The sequence below is a fragment of the Ambystoma mexicanum genome, chromosome 12 (assembly GCF_040938575.1).
Source record: "Ambystoma mexicanum isolate Mex_15411 chromosome 12, UKY_AmexF1_1, whole genome shotgun sequence".
NCBI classification, from domain to species: domain Eukaryota; kingdom Metazoa; phylum Chordata; class Amphibia; order Caudata; family Ambystomatidae; genus Ambystoma; species Ambystoma mexicanum.
This window is the reverse complement of record NC_090936.1, coordinates 552267845-552284359: the sequence shown is the minus strand read 5'-3', so window position 1 is coordinate 552284359 and position 16515 is coordinate 552267845. Positions and strand designations below refer to the sequence as shown.

The 16515-nt window shown below is 41.5% G+C and overlaps 1 protein-coding gene across 1 annotated transcript in view; it reads right to left on the bottom strand.

Moving 5' to 3' along the window:
- Positions 1 to 1157: 1157 nt before the first annotated feature.
- LOC138514591 (olfactory receptor 1f45-like) overlaps positions 1158 to 16515 on the bottom strand; it is a 50977-nt gene continuing 35619 nt past the window's right edge. The window contains exon 3 of the mRNA XM_069630044.1: positions 1158 to 1319. Coding sequence (XP_069486145.1) covers positions 1158 to 1319 — 162 coding nt within the window. The remainder of the gene's footprint in view (positions 1320 to 16515) is intronic.

Genomic DNA, 16515 nt, shown 5'->3' with positions numbered 1-16515 from the left:
CACTGGACCCCAGAGACCCTACCTACATTTTTCCTTGCATCCTAAGTTCTGTGGAACTGTATCCTGAACGATAGAGCAAAAGGCCCCAGACAAGTTAGAGTTAGACAAGTTAAGCTAGGGATCATCTCTGTGGTCCTTTTTGTTTATGATACTTACCTATTCAATCCTCTGCAGGAGTATTTTGATGTGTATTGTGCATTTGAACCTGTGAATGTATATATGTATTTTAGTTTGATGGTATTGGTTGAAAAGCCTACCTACTTGTATTCATTTTCCTATAGTGTGTTTTGGCCATAATTAAATAACTGTATTTTTATACATCCTGTCTAAGTGCAATTTGTGACTCCCATTGTGTGACCTTATTGTGGACCCTTTACGCTCTCACCCCTCTCAAGAACTTAGCCTAGACCGCCAGTCACTGCTACCTAAACTGGTTTGGCTACAGCTTCACAGAATTGTCCCTTTCAGAATATAGGTTGGACTTCTATCCATCTGTGCACCAGGCCAGAGTATATAAAATCCGTCCTAACAGGAGGGTATTTAAAATGTTTGGCTACTGCAAAAGCAAAGGACCAGCTGCCCATCCTGCTATTTCGGTACTGGGAAACCACCAAGAGAAAAGCAGCAGCGGAGCAGAGAGAGTGGTTAGGCACATATCGTTGGAATTTCTCTTGTAAGTATTCCTTCCCCACTCCATAAAAAGCCACATGGACTAAACAGAGGGATTTTAAAAAGATATGTTTATGAACCAGTAACCAATGAAGCAACTGGAGGACCACAAAGATCTGAGCACTATAAGGGGTTGCAGTGGCAACACGAGCCGCTAGATTTTGAATTAACTGCAGACGATATAGGAAATAAAGTGGTTGATCCATAAAAGGGGAATTGCAATAGTCCAGGCGGCTCAATAGAAGATCACACCAACCTTGATAGAGGCAGACAGAGAGCATTTGAACATGAATCCAAGGTTCCTCACCTGCACATAAGAAAAAGGGAATGGGCCAAATTCCTGCAGCCAGCAGCTAGGGGACCAGAAAGAGGAAGGGATGGGGGAAGCAAGAGCGGGGACCAGGGGATGGACCCACCACCAGCACCTCTATCTTGTCTCTGTTCAGCTTAAGCCAATTGCTGCCCATCCAGCTACCCACTGATCCCAATCAATTCCAAAGATGAGATGCTGTGTCCAGCTGTGCTAAATCCAGCAGGACAATGATTTGTGTTTCATCAGCATAGGAGTAGCAACGGAAGCCGAGGGAGTAGATGAGCAGCAAAATAGGCTGAAGGTAGATGTTGAACAAGACAGGAGACAAGGTGGAGTCCTGCAGAACACGACAAGAAGTGTACTTGACGGAGAGAGAAAAGAAGAAAGAACAAGAATCTGTGTCTAATCCACCAAGAAAGAGTAAAGCCAGGAAAAGACTTGCCCGTTGAGACCCGCAGCAGCACGGGATGGTCAACAGTATGAAAAACTACGGAGAGATCCAAAAGAATCAGTCCACCTAGCCCTCCCCCTGGTCGACCATTACAGAGACTAGGACACTTGCAGTGCCTCGCCCTGGCTTGAAACCTGTATGAAAAGGGTTCAAAAACGTAGAGTTGTCAAGGTAAGAAGTAAAAAGAGGGGAAGCCAAAGATTCCAAGAGTTTCATAAAGTAAGGAAGCAAGGAGATAGGGCGTAAATTAGCAAGCACATTCAGGTTAAGAGAGGTTTTCTTTAGAAGGGGAATAATACAAGACTGTTTAAGTTCAGCAGGAATGAGGCCTGAGGAACAGGATAGATTAACTGCCTGAGTCATCATGGGAACTATTTGGGAGATAATGTCTTGCAGAATCTTCAATGGAATAGCATCCGATGGGGTCGCTGACTTGAGCCACCCCATTTCCTTTATAATGTCCTCCAAGGAGAATGACGGAAAGCCAGATCAGGTGTAGGAGCAGTAATAATTGGAATATGCAACCTTCTTGAAGCAATAAGATTGAGAATATCGATCTCTTTTTTCAAAAAGAAGTCGGACAGGGTATCGCATGAAGCTTTGTGGGAGTTAAACCAGCAGAGGTGTCAATTCTCGCTCAGTGAGACCACACCTCAAATCACAAGCTCCTTGTACTCTCCACTTTGAGTGTGTAGAATGCAGATTTAGCAAGGCGAATGGCCTGATGGTAATTATTAGCGCTATCTTTAAAGAAAGCCCATCTTCTGCGGAATACGAAGAGCACCATGTAGGCTCCTTTTGACGTTTTTCCAAATGAAGGGATCTCAGGTTATCACTATACCAGTGCACAGAGGGACGGGACATGACCCTCTGCCATTTAAGAGTGGCCAACCAGTTGGTCACTAAGAGGAAGGCCTGTATGAGAGATGTGAATTCTACCAACTGCGTTGTACTACATTCTGCATGAATGTTTGCTGTTATATCCTCTTTAGGTGCCCTATGCCAGGTAAGTTTCAGGATCGTACATGAACTTGCAGTCATTTGAGGAGCTAGTGTCTGGATTGAAAAAGGGACTGCTGAGTGGTCAGACCACACAATAGGGAAAGGGCAAAAGCTAGTAACCAAGGAGATATCCGCAAATATTAGATCCAGTGTGTTGCTTAGAGAATGGGTGGGACCAGTAATGAATTATCCCATACCCAAATCAGCCATAGTTTCACAAAGCTGGACTGCCACCAGGGACATAGGGGCATTATGTCTCCCCATACAAACGGGAGTAGCAGCGGCTAATGAGAAAAGCCAATTGTTAAATTCACCCTTCCACTCCTCTGAAATGCACAGATATTGTGATCTTCATGCCAAAATTGCACCTGCAGGTTCCAATGTGTGAGATCATTTGGGATTGTCTGAGTCAATCCTGAGTATGAGACCGGGGGTATCCAGCACTTGAGGGATGAAACCAGGATGCACTACTGCCTGACACTGACACACTGGAAGGACAATCGCCACCACAGGCAGAGAGAGGGTAAATACAACTTCTGGACACCACTGTCACAGAAGAAGTTCTGCCTGTTCATCAGATTCATTATAATTGAGGATGTATGGTGATTCAGGGTGAGAAGAGTCTTACAGAGATATGGACGAAGGACTTCATGCTGATTGGAAGCATCACAGGGTGGGTGCTCTTGGCAGCTGATGGAACCGATGTGGTGATAAATCTCCTCTTGGTGCAACTGGTTTACAGTAGTGTCAGCAGCACACCCACAAGCACAACAACATAAAAGTTACAGAATGTGCTCATACATCTTAGCTTCCAATTGGCACAGATTTAATAAAACAATCCTTGGTTGTTATGGTAGGGAATACCAAAATAAAAACAAAACAAATACATGCAACACTTTTGCTGGTTTCTATGCCAACCAAACAATCTGCTTCTCAACAAACATTTCTCTTCTCTCCCCTCTTTTTTTAGTTCTTAGTGCAACCCTTCTTATACATCGTTTCTGAAAGAGGGGGGAAATTGGTTAAATACTTACCAGATCTCCAAGAAGAAGAGAGAGTGGTCAGAATTAACATGAAATATACATGACAAACAGTCAAACACTATATTCCAAATGTTAGCATAGTGCTAAGGGGACGATTTTATAATGCACAATCTGGAAGAACGGGATTATATGGAAAGTAATATCATGGCACTTAAAACGTCATGTCATTTTTTATTTTTATTTATTTATTTTATTTTATGGTTAAATAAATTCAACCTTTAATAAAAGTACAACAGTTGTCATTATCATTCAATTAAAAAATGACATTAAAAAGAGAATAATTGCATTTAATCTCAATACATATAAAACTTATTTCATAGTTAAGATTCAATTGTACATTAAAAACACACAACATATAATCATCATTTCATACATCAAACTACAATTGGAATAAAGAACCAATGTACTATAACAAGGACCACTGAATAAATGCATCATATTTTATATTTCATTTCATTTGGGAGAAGAAGTAGTTGGTGCCAACTCAAGAGATTTAATAAAACCAACTACAGCAACTATTACAGAAGTTGTTCTCCGAGCCAGCCATTTATGCCAGAAAGTTTCAGCCTCCACAGATAGATTTGAAGATAAATACTTCCCAAAATAAAGGATGTATGCGCCTTGTAAAGACTTACAATCAATCAGGCAGTGACTCATGGTTTCACAAGTATCAGTTAGATTACAATATCTACACAAGAGTTGATCAGAAGGAAATTGGCCATATCTTACTAGTATCTGTTTTGTGAGTAGAAGATTCCAACGAAAATGCATGAACATAGCACTTGTTATTTTGTCTGGATAGATAGACAAGAAAGCCGCTAAAGGACCCAATTTCTTATGGCCAAGTGACAGTTGCGTTACAGAGGAATAAGAGTGCAAATCGTCAGTTGTTCCAATCCAGTCGATATTATATAAGGTTAATTTCACTCTAACTGGGTTCTGTACCAGATCTTCAACAGAACAGCTGAAAGAATTTAAAATAGCAGCACTCCTTTCATGAATCGAATTGATCCAAGTACAGCATTGATTCCAGAATATTTCATTAAGATTGACAAAAAGAGATCCCATGGGGGGACATGGTATCTTCCGGAGAAGAGAAAGAATTCTCCAGTTTCCTCTTGCCTAAAGGAACAATATCGCCAAATTATACCGTATTGCCACTTTCTTCAAGGAATTCAGAGGTCTTGGTGTTTTTCTCCAGATTACCCCTCAAGGGCAGTTAAGATATTTACTGCACTTGGGGGATGGGTTTCAATGCCGTAAAGAAGCTTCTGTACAACCTTACCTTTTTAGAATTGTATTGCTGGTTTCAAAGAATACCTACAATATTTTTGATCGACAATAGCACGTTGGGAAAAGAGAGCATGCACACGATCTTTAAGTCACTATTTTAATACTCTTATACTAGGCTTATAGTTCATCACAAAACCTAAATAGGTCATGGATGAAACAATATCAATTTTTGTATCACACATTTTCCATCGATATAAACTCCTATTCTTGAATCTTGAAAGTTGCATCACCTTAGTTTTCTCTGGGTTGACCTTCAAAGAGTGTGCTTCAACAAAATTGAAACAAGAATGTGTTAATCACTGCAATCCTACCACAGTGCAGTCTAAACAATAAAAAATAGTCGGCGTAAGCCAATGAACATTGCATCAAATCACCTAATTTAGGTGAAATAAAGGCTGAAGTTTTCACTGAATCATGTATATCGGCAAAATATAAATTGAACAAACAGGCCACCAAAAAACACCATTTACTGACCCCAAATGTAGTGGGAATAGATTTAGACAGGCCACCAGAGTGGTTTAAATGAACCTGTATCTTCATGTCAGTATACAGATCCACTATGAGCCTCAAAAGGCCAGGGGGAATCCCCCATGCCTGAAGTTTTGACCATAACGTATTACGATCAATTGTGTCAAATGCAGAGGTTAGGCCAAGGGATCCCACAAAGATTGAATCATAGTTCCCTCCCCAGGTAAGATTTTGAAGACAATTTACCATTAAACCATTTAGAGTGGTGCGCAGATTAAGTCTAAACCCTGTTTGCCATTTGCTAAGTATTAAAGAATCTGCAATCCAAGATTCTAGGTGAGTTAATAAAATTGAGGCAAATACTTTGCTTTCAGCGTCTTGGATTGCAATGGGTCGATACTTCTTAGGGCTTGATCTCCTCCCTTGTAGATAGTAATTACAAAGGCAGAGGACCAAGAGTCTGGCATTTCACCTGTTATCACTATATTCTCATACAATGTGGACAGTACTTTGGACCATAAATCCAGTATGCTCCTAAACAAATGATTAGTGAGACCACTAGGGCCAGGTACATGGGAACTATTAATATGAAAAATAGCCCTAGATACTGCTTCAGGCTTAAATTCACCAGGGTTCATTCTGACATGACTCTCATTACAAACGTTTACAAGATCTATATCATATTCTTCTTTCATAGCGAAAATAGTCTTAAAATGTGTGGGCCAGACCATTTCTGTCACAGCATTAATTTGCATACTGGAATATTGTCACAGCATTAATTTGCATACTGGATTACGAAAAATCAGTGCTATTAAGCTACCTCCAGAAGGCTTGAGAATCTTTATTTTTTAAACTGGCCAGCATATTTCCTGAGTCGACCGAGAGTCTTCTAGCTCTTGAGTCTTGCGTCCAGTTGTTCGAGGCTTGTTTAGCTTTGTTAACATGCACATGAATCTCCCCGGATTTAAGGTGTTTAATATTTTTTGTAACTTCATCACTATAAAAGTGGGGATGGGGGTTCAATTTTTAATTTTTTCAAGGTCCCCACATTCTTAATCGCACCTGAAAGTTTTAACAATGACTTAACCAGAGAACTGAAGGTTCTAGGAGACATGATTATACATCTCTGATCCCATGGTAAGGAAGAGAGAAAAGTCGAGAGATGATGATTCATACAAGTTAGACTATGTGGTTTACAACAGATTCTGTTACCAGCCTTATTCAGGATCAAATCTCTAGGTCCTAGTATTAAAAAAAAAATATATATAATTTGTACCGCGCTTCAATGACCTGAGTGTTTACGAGCGCCAACAATAACAGACAGGAAAAAAAACAAATCTACCACCGACGAGACAGACTTTATAAACATGAGAACAGTTTCAGGCTTATCCAGAAAAACAGTTTAGTAAAAGAGAAGAAGTGTTTTCTGTTTCGTTTTAAAGATTTCCACTGACTTTATTTTCCTAAGATCAGCCGAAAGGGCATTCCAAGCTATGAGGGCTTTTGTAGTTTTACAACGTGGAATCTTTAGTTGATTGGTGCTGTTAGGTTTTAAGGCTCTCACATTATGTTTTGCAGCCAATCGTTCAGTTAAGTAGGAGGGCATAAGTTCCAAGCAACATTTTTGTGTGATCAGGAGAAGCCTTAACTGAATTCTGGCCATCACCGGAAGCCATTCCAAGTGTCGCCTAGCGTCTGAAAACATGGTCTCTCCAATTCAGTCCAATAACTACCGTAACCGCCACTCTTCTGTATCACCTGGAGGTGATCACAGTCTGTTTGCGAGCTGCCAATAAGCAGGCTGCAGCAATAATCATGTTTGGAACTGATAATTGCACGCGCAATTGTCGCTGCATTCCCCTGTGAAATAAGGGGTCTAAGTGATGCCAACAGTTTAAAATAATAGGGACAGATTGGAGGCTTGTTTCTGGAAAAAGGTTTTGAGTTTGCCAAGGTCAGTGCCCCTTCCAATGATCCGGTTGTATTGGGTCTAGTATCCCTGCACTCACAGGTCATTTGGTGTATGTGTTCACTTTGGAGGAAATGTCTGGTTGGACCAACAGCAGGAAACATAGTAAGCATAATGGTGCATTATTTGTTGTTATCAAATGATTAATTCCCCACACAGTGGCGTATTTTTCTCTTAAAAGCTCTTGCCGAGGTGTCAGTTACTTTTGACATGGTCCTGTATAATCCTGGTCGTGCAAAGATTAAAATCTATCAATATGATTGGTGTACACATCAAACTAAATGTTGCCAGTACAAGGATTTTCATCCAGCATTGTTTGGCTCTAAGCGATATCGTGAACCTGCAGACTACTTGGTGGCCTGCCCTTCAACTTACATTAGATCACAATATATGAAGTTCAGATTTAATCTGTGGCCGACCAGGGACATACTGGCGAGATGCAAACAGATTCCATCTGCACAGAATTTTTGCCAATTTTGTGGAAATATTGACATAAGAGAAACTTTGGAGCATTTGATTGTTGTCTCTCTGGCCTTGGTGGAGAGACGTAATCTATTATTTAAGGGTCTGATTGTGCCTTTTTGTCCAGTTGAAAGATCACAAATATATCAAACATTATTTACTAATACAAAACTAGCAGTAAGAGTAGCTATAGTAAATATTTTTAGATGCAACGTTGACACAAGAGTGAAAATGTCTTTGGGAGGAGCTGATCATTTTCCTCTATTTGTGATGTCATAGGAATTGAAATGATGCACCAAAATCAGAAATATTTTATTTGTTTAATGTTAAGACTATTTGTGAGGTTAGTGACAAGTGTGTTGTATTTAATGCAATTAACTGTCTGCCTTCTGTTTTATATGTGAAATCACTGTGTAGAAGCTTTCTTTATCTATTTTATTATGAAAATGAAATTTCGTTTATTATTGTGTTAAATTTGAAAAGTTGATATTTTTCAACTAAACCAAATAAAAAATAAAATAAAATAAAAATACTAGGAGGAAGAAGAGACCAGTTTGCTAATCTTTGCCTTCATATTGAGGTTCTGGTCCAGGATTATGCCCAGAGTTTTAACTTTACTCTTTATCTCAATTTTAGAATCTGTGATAGAGAAGCTTTTGTAGAGTGATCCTAGATTGTGAATTTTCTTCGATGAGCCAACCACCATAAGCTCTGTTTTCTCTTTATTGAGAGTCAACCAATTTTGAATCATCCACACCTGCATGATATCCTAAACCATGTTAACTTTGTGCTCATCCTCCTCATAAATTCCAGTGAGCGGGATGACACATTGCATGTCATCCGCATAATTAGAGAAAATTATATCATAACTAGCCTGTGGGATGTTTTTATCCACGCATCCAAGCCCTACCTCAAAACTGTGCAGTACTGACATGGAAAACATCATGATGGCCAGAGCTTCCCAGAAAATGCACAGGGAAATGCATGAAGAATAGGCTGCCACTCATTTTTGCCGATGTTATGGGCACAGAAGGACACTGCCTAAAACCACCATTGGACTACCCACACAGTAGTCTGAAACCATTGGGAATGGCAATGCTGATTGCCAAAAGCAAACCCATAACTGTTGGGAATTCATTTTCTTAAATCCCAAAAAGGGGTGCAGTACCAGTACTCACCACTATCAGAAAGCCGGCGTTTTAAAACCACCAGATTTTACTTTTTTGTAGAAAACTGAATAAATGAACCCAAAACATGCCAAAGAAAGACTTACTGAGAGGTGGATACAATGTAAAGTTATATTCTGAAGTGACTTGAAGGTTTATAACAAGACTGGCTGAGCTGTGGATTTCAGCAGTTTAAGTAAATTTGGACCGAAAGACACTAAAAATCTAAATGTTTAAAAGAAATGAGTGACCTACTTTGAGTGTCACATAGGTTGCAATTGTTTAAATGTCATAGTTTTAAACTTAGAATCAGCATTCTAGCTGCATATGTAAACATTGTCTTGACTTAAACTGGGTAACAAAAAGTGACATTTTATCTGAAACCTGGCTTAAGGAACTGAATTCTGCCCACCAGCTACCCCCGACAGGAGATGAAACTTGAGTCACAGCTGTGTTCCCAGGCCTATCTGCCTTTTGCTGGCCACACTAAGGATATGCCATCTCTCTGATAATTGAATTAAGGGGAGCCCCCACAGAATACAGGAGCTCTGAACAAAGCCCTGTCCTGACTCAGGCAAATGTTTTATTGGCGGGAGTCGTAAATGGAGCTTCCTCCTGGAAGGACAGGGGAGGAGCATTGCCTGTGAGAGCAAGCTGGCTTGGCAGAACTGGAAAAACCAGAAATTCAACCTTGTGCTGGGGGGAAACCACACCCCTTTGGGGCCAGAACATAACTCTAAAAAGATGAATAACTCATAGTACGGACTTGTGAAAATTATTCAAATGATACCATAATTCTTGTGATTTTTCTGCCCACATTTTAAGACGTGTTAGGACCCGGTGGTATGTTCAGGGGGGTTTTAGCGGAAAAGAGGATATTACTCAAAATGTGTCCATGTGAAAAATCTGACACTTCATCAACTAATGTCCATACTCCTTGCGCACATGTGTGTAAATTTGGGTTAATGTCCGAAATTGCAAAATCAGTTAAAAAGTGCAAATGTTGCCATTTCTGAATGCAAGCTCCCAGGAAGAGCAGATTTGGACAAGGGTATACCTCCTGTGATATGTGAGGGGTGCATGTAATTTTAAACAAATGTGTACCTGTGCAAATATGTTTTTTGAGCAAATATAGATTGTGTGTAAAGTTGACAGGGGTGGGTTCTCTGTATCATAAACAGACCTCATCATGATGACACTTCATTTCATTCCCCCAATCAAGTGGAAGGGGAGGAAGTAGCCAATGATAAGTGGAGAGGGGTAGAGCCTAGTGATGCTCACACACACCCATTTTCAAAACACATAAAAGCAGACAGGCAGGACAGATAGGGACCTTCAAATCCATTTGCAGCTGGAGGCTCTGCCGGGAAAATCCATACTTTACCTCCATCAACCTCCAGAGAGCCAACATAGAGACTTCAATCTATCCACCTTCAAAGACCCAGACCAGACCAGCAGAGTAGAGCTGACCCAGATCACTGTGAAGTGCAGAGACCAGAGTCCAGTCTAAAACCTGACCAGATCTGTGGCGAGGCCCATTCTAATTCAAGAATATAGTGTGAGTACCTAGCAAGAACTGTGCAGAACCAATCTCTTAGTTAAAATATTATAATTCAATCTATTTAATCTAAGTAGAACTGCCTCCTAACTGTCACCTGTCATTTTCTAGTTGCAAGCTGCACTTGTCTTTTTGGAACTTTAAAATTTCAAATCCGAAAAACAACCTTCACAAAATCACTCATATCTCCGCGACCGTTTGTCGTAGAGACTTGCAGTAACTTTCCTCTGAAAGCTGGGAATCGTGGCTTTCCTAAGAACCTAGAACCGCATTCCTACCCCCTATAGTTTTGCCGCGATCGCGAAAAACGCACTCGCGAATTTGCCGCGATTTGCAAATTTCTCAACGTGTGAAACAGCAGTTTTCTTGCTTTCAGTTGTCAAAAATTCGTTTAACCTGCTAGTTACACCCTAGATCCTTGCTAAAGTGAGCCTGGACTAATATTAACTTGATACCACTCACCCTGAACCTCTAGAGGGAATTAAAAGCATTTTAGCATACTTTTCACTTCATTGCCAGCACATATAAAAGCATTTTGGGCCTGTGTTTCCAACTTCTGTAGTCTAAGCTTGCTGGGGTGAACTGAATTACAGTTGATTGCATTTCTGAGAACTGTGTGCTTTCCTTCCATTTCCTTGCATTGCATAAAGGGGGGAGGGGATTGCCAGAGAAAAGTGATTACATTGTTTTGTTGAAATCATATTGAGTATTTTCTGTATTGCATTTTTCATTCAACATTACATCCATCTGAACTTATATAAAGTATTCTCTACCACCTTCTTCTTCGGTTCCTATTCACAAGTGTGCTAGTGCCAGATTCTCCGTTGTTAATCTTTATCATATCAGATTAAGTGTGATATCCAATTATTAATTTATTATCAAAGTGTGATATATCTATACATTGTTTAATTTTTTTCAAATAAATCTTTTAAATTTGCAAAACAAACCTACTTCTTGGCTCAGTGGGGTCAGGGGGATTCTAAGAGAGGGGTGTTATATAGGGGTAGTCATCCAGAACGCATGAACTGGACATAAAGATATATCAATAAGGGTTTCCATTCAGTATCCCAGACTAGGCATTGACTTAGCTGTAGTGTTGAATTGAATCCTCTTACAAGCCAGCTTGTCAAAAAAGGGACCATGAACCAATTATACAGTGAAGGGGAAACACAGGCTCATTGCGGTACACCATAAAGTAAAGTAAAAGGTTTCGCCTCCGCATCTCCGCTCACAACTCTGCATTACCTCTTACTTAGGAAAGAGTCTATCCATAGTGTTGCATCACAGGAGAAATTGGCCACTTCCCTCAACCTGATGGACAATAATGAATGATCCACCAGGTTGAAGGCCGCAGAGAGATCTAAAATCATGAGAAGGGATGCTTGTCCTTGTCCATGGAATCCAGCAATTTGGCATTCAAATCAAGAAGGGAGGTTTCCGTCCCATCATGACTTCTGAAGCCTGATTGCAAGTTGTTTCAAATATGATGTCAGTTGAGATATTCAGAAATTTGCTCGTAGACAAAAGAGTGTCCAGTATCCTCTGAAGTGTACTAAGGATTTGGTTGGTCATTTGTTGCAGTTCAGCAGATAACATGATTTCCTGTACTGCGGCCAGAAGCAGGGGCATTTATGAGTCACAAGTGATTTGTTTCCAATTTCTAACCATAATAGAGTACCTACTTTTGCTTGGTTTCCTAAAAATTGAAGGTTTGTAGATTTTAAAATGCATAAAATAGTGATCTGACCACGGGCAAGGAAGAATATCCATATTCAAATCCTCAAGCTCATGGGTGGCTACCCAATCCAGGGTATGGCCCTTATCATGTGTGGGCTTTCTAAACTGTTGCTGAAAGCCAAGAAGACCCACAGCATCTTCCAAGACACCTGCAGTATGATCATCTTCAGAACCAAGCCAAAAATTAAAATCGCCCATCAAGATAAATGTAGACTTGGGTTTGAGAATTGGGAGTAGGAGGTCACTCAGTAAAGTCAGGAAGTTGAGAGGCCCCCTCGGATTCAGATCCAATATTAAAAGCTGTCTCCAACATTGCATGATCACTAAGCTCTGCACGGGTGACCAGAAACATTGTACAATGGGAATAAACATACAAAAAAGGATGCAGGCGTCCCTCTCTAGAAAGAACATGGCATCAACCAATACCTGGCAACTCTCGCCCACTGCATTGCCATTTTCTGGCAAATTACCAGTGCTACGCTGACGACACTCAACTCATTTTCAAGCTGCCCTCTGCCACCTCCTCCCCCTCTCTCATCTCTGATTGCCTAACTGCCATTCAAGATTGGTGTGCCGCCAATGATCTTTCTCTGAATGCCAGCAAGACGGAGATCCTCCTCATCGGCACACCTTCACCATCCTTTCCCCTCACTCTCTGGCCGGCCTCCCTTGGCCCTCCTCCTACCCCCACCTGCGAGGCTAAGAACCTCGGGGTCATCTTTGACTCCACCCTTTCCTTCTCCGCCCACATCTCTGAGGTCTCTAAAACGTCAAATTTCCGACTGCACCTCCTCAGAGGTACTCTGCCTTTCCTCTCCTTCCCCCGGAAGCTCATGGTATCTCATGCTCTGGTTCTCTCTAGCTTGGAATATTGTAACAGCCTCTTTCTAAATCTACCTGCCTCTACTCTCCGCCCTCTGCAACTGATCCAGAACAGGACTGCGAGACTTGTCCTTGACCTCAAACCCTGGGATCGTATCTCTCCAGCTCTGAAATCTCTCCACTGGCTCCCAGTGGATGCAAGGATTAAATTCAAAACCATCTGCATTGTCCACAAGGCTTTCTGGGGCCTGGGTCCAAAATACCTTCAGCTATCCCTCCGCAAATACCTCCCCTCTCGAGCTCTTCGCTCCTCTACCTCCAACTCACTCAGGGTAAATCATTTTTCTAAGAAACGAGCTGGGGGTAGATCTCTGTCTTCGGCTGGGGCCTCCCTCTGGAACAGCCTCCCTGCCACTCTAAAACTTGAGGAGAACCATCTCCGGTTCCGACAGCACCTCAAGACCTTCCTCTTTTCTTCTGCCTTCCCTCACCCTCTCCCCTGCTGATCTGTTCTCTCTTGGCACCGTGCACCTGGCCACCCTCTGTGTTTTGGGCCCAGATACCTGCTCATCCTGCCACCCTCCCGCACTGCCTATGGGCCACCCCTTGCACTGGGGTCTGTATCTGTACCCATACAGCCCCCCCTTTTTCTTCCTGCACTTATCAGACCTACCCTGTCTGCTGCCTTAAACCTAGCACTTGCAAATTGCTGGCTGCATTATCACTGTTTGTTGCCTTTATTATTTATTTATTGTTATTTATCTGTTTCTCCTCTGCTTTGCACTTTCCACCTCTCCCCCCTTCCATGCACTTTTCCCCTCCCCCCTCTCCCATGCACTTGCGCGTTCCCAATGTCACTGGGCCTAGTAAGATCGCTGTTTTGTTCTCCCCTGTTGCCCTCCCTTGCCATGTCGTGCTCTGAAACACTTGTGTATGAGCGTGATAGAAATAAAATATAAATCAATCAATCATGATAACGTGTTCTGTGGTTATTTCCCACTTTGAGAGTCCGCAGCCATCGATTTCTGCTCAACATACTTTTCACAAAGGAGGAATATCCATTTGCATATCAGTCTTTGTCCCACCCACAAGGGCAGTCCAGCACCGAAATGCCAGGCAAACCACCTTTGAACAAGAGTACCAACAGAAACCCCATACACGTGTTTCAGCCTTGTTGGGCCTCATAAGTGAGGTGTAGCTGTGCCTCTCTGAGCACACTGATCAAGGTGTCAACGTCTGGGTTCCCTCAGGTAACTTAGGGTGACCAACCCCAAGTACCTTGCAAACATTAAAAAAAAGGTAGCAGGTGCCCCTCTCTAGAAAGAACATGGCATGATAACCTGTTCTGTGGTTTATTCCCACTTTGAGAGTCCGCAGCCATCGCTTTTTGCTCACTGTATTTTTCACAAAGGAGGAATATCCATTTGCATATCAGTCTTTGTCCCACCCACAAGGGGCAGACCAGCACCGAAATGCCAGGCAAATCTCCTTTGAACAAGAGTACCTACAGCAAACCCATACACGTGTTTCTGCCTTGTTGGGCCTCATCAGTGAGGTGAAGCTGTTCCTCTCTGAGCACAGTGAGCAAGGGGTCCAAATGTATATTTCCCATCTGTGAAAGGTACAGTGAGCAGAAAGTGATGGCTTTGGACTGTCATAGTGGGAATAAATAACAGAGCAGGTTATCATGCCATGTTCTTTCTAGAGAGGGGCACCTGCTACCTTTTATTTTTATTTTGCATGGAACTTGGGGTTGGTACCCTAAGTTACCTGGAGGAAACCAGAAGTGGACTCCCTGCTCACTGTGCTCATAGAGGCACAGCTACACCTCACTGATGAGGCCCAACAAGGCTGAAACACGTGTATGAGGTTGCTGACCAACTGTACATTAGAAAAAAGGTGTTCATGACCACTGATATTCCAAGACAGCATGGTCATTCCTTTTTTCGTATTTAGACTGATGCTTTTATGGTTCATTTATCACTGGATGCTTTCAGTAACCATGACCAGTCATGAGTCTGATCAGAGATCTGAATCCTTTCCTTCAAATGCAAAATGTCACCCCGGGGGTCAGATTCCAGTGCCTCCACACGAGAGACTATGTCTATCGCACCAGGCCAAGAGAACAGGGAGATGTCAAAACCAAGAATTCTAAAATTCACGATGTATTCAAACACAAACCTTGATCTTATAAAGACCACTGAATTATCACTGCTCGACAGATTAAAAAAATCCACCCTTACCAGATCATTATAAGGGCTACCAGAAAGTCTCAGAATTGCAGAGAGGAGTTGAAGGATAACAGTTCTTTGCAAAATCAACGAAAAATGTTCAGGCAAAATTACTTCAAATATAATTCCATGTGTCAGATCTTCGAGAATATCTGGCAAGTTCACATCACGTCCCAATTGGGTCCAGTCGGAATATTTACCACAAGATCTTACAGCAACAGGTACTATCACAAACCATAAATCTAAGTTTCCAGTGGTCTGATTAAAATCATTATCATCTGTTTGGTTTACTGCAACAGGTGCAAGCGGAAAATGCAAATCTTAGTTTCCGATAGTGTGATTAGAATCATTATTAGTTGTTTGGTTTACACTTTGGAATTTGTGAGGCAAAATCAATAAAGATGTCATTTGTGGGGACCAAAGAGTCTGGCCCTACATTCCAGCTGTTATTGCTGGTTTCACAGGACAAGACTTCACAACACCTTGTATAATGACATCATTCGCCCGAACCTGACAATCATTAGCCATTGAGAAGGTCTTCCCTGGTCCACTGCTGGCAAGCACCTTAGTTAAAACATCAGGAAATAAGGGTGAATCGATTTTCATTTTCGAGGGGTTGAATTTAGAGCAAGGGGGGAACGGATTTTGAGAGATTTATTAAAAAAGGAATGGAAAAACTGTCTCAATGACTGATCATTCCTTCTCCTCTTTTTTTAGAGGTTAGGGTCTTAGTTTTGCGCTGTAATTAAACATTTTTTGATCAGCCATTCTTTTCAGATATCTTTGTAGTTACAATAGGCATAGAGGAGACATAGGTCATGGAGCAAGATGCTTCGGTTTCAGAGTCAATATTATTCCTTGAAGTTGGTCACAATTGTGTCCTAGAGGATAAGTCTTCGTCTGATGTTGAGTCTAATCTTACTATTGGTAAACTCTCTTTATTAATTGGAACGGGGGAGGCAAGCACAACATGAGCAGCTTCAATTGGGGGTGGTGCAGCAGATATGGCGAAAAAGGGTTTTATAATATTTAGGGTTTGTAACTTGAATGAACCAAATCAGCCACCCCATCACCCCATCTCAAGGTTTCAGGAGTCAATGGATGTTGTGTCCAAATAGGGTTTGTGATGGAACCTCCACCTTGTTGAAAAAGAAATTCCTTTGCTGCTATATGTAGTTTTATATTATTAAACTTAAACAGCAGCAACTCCAAAGCTGCTGAGTTTGACTCAACCTCCAACTTGATATGATATGATATGGCATTTAAAACGCACCTATACACAAGTGTTTCAAGGCGCGACGAGGCAAGGAGGGGAACAAAGGGAGGACAGA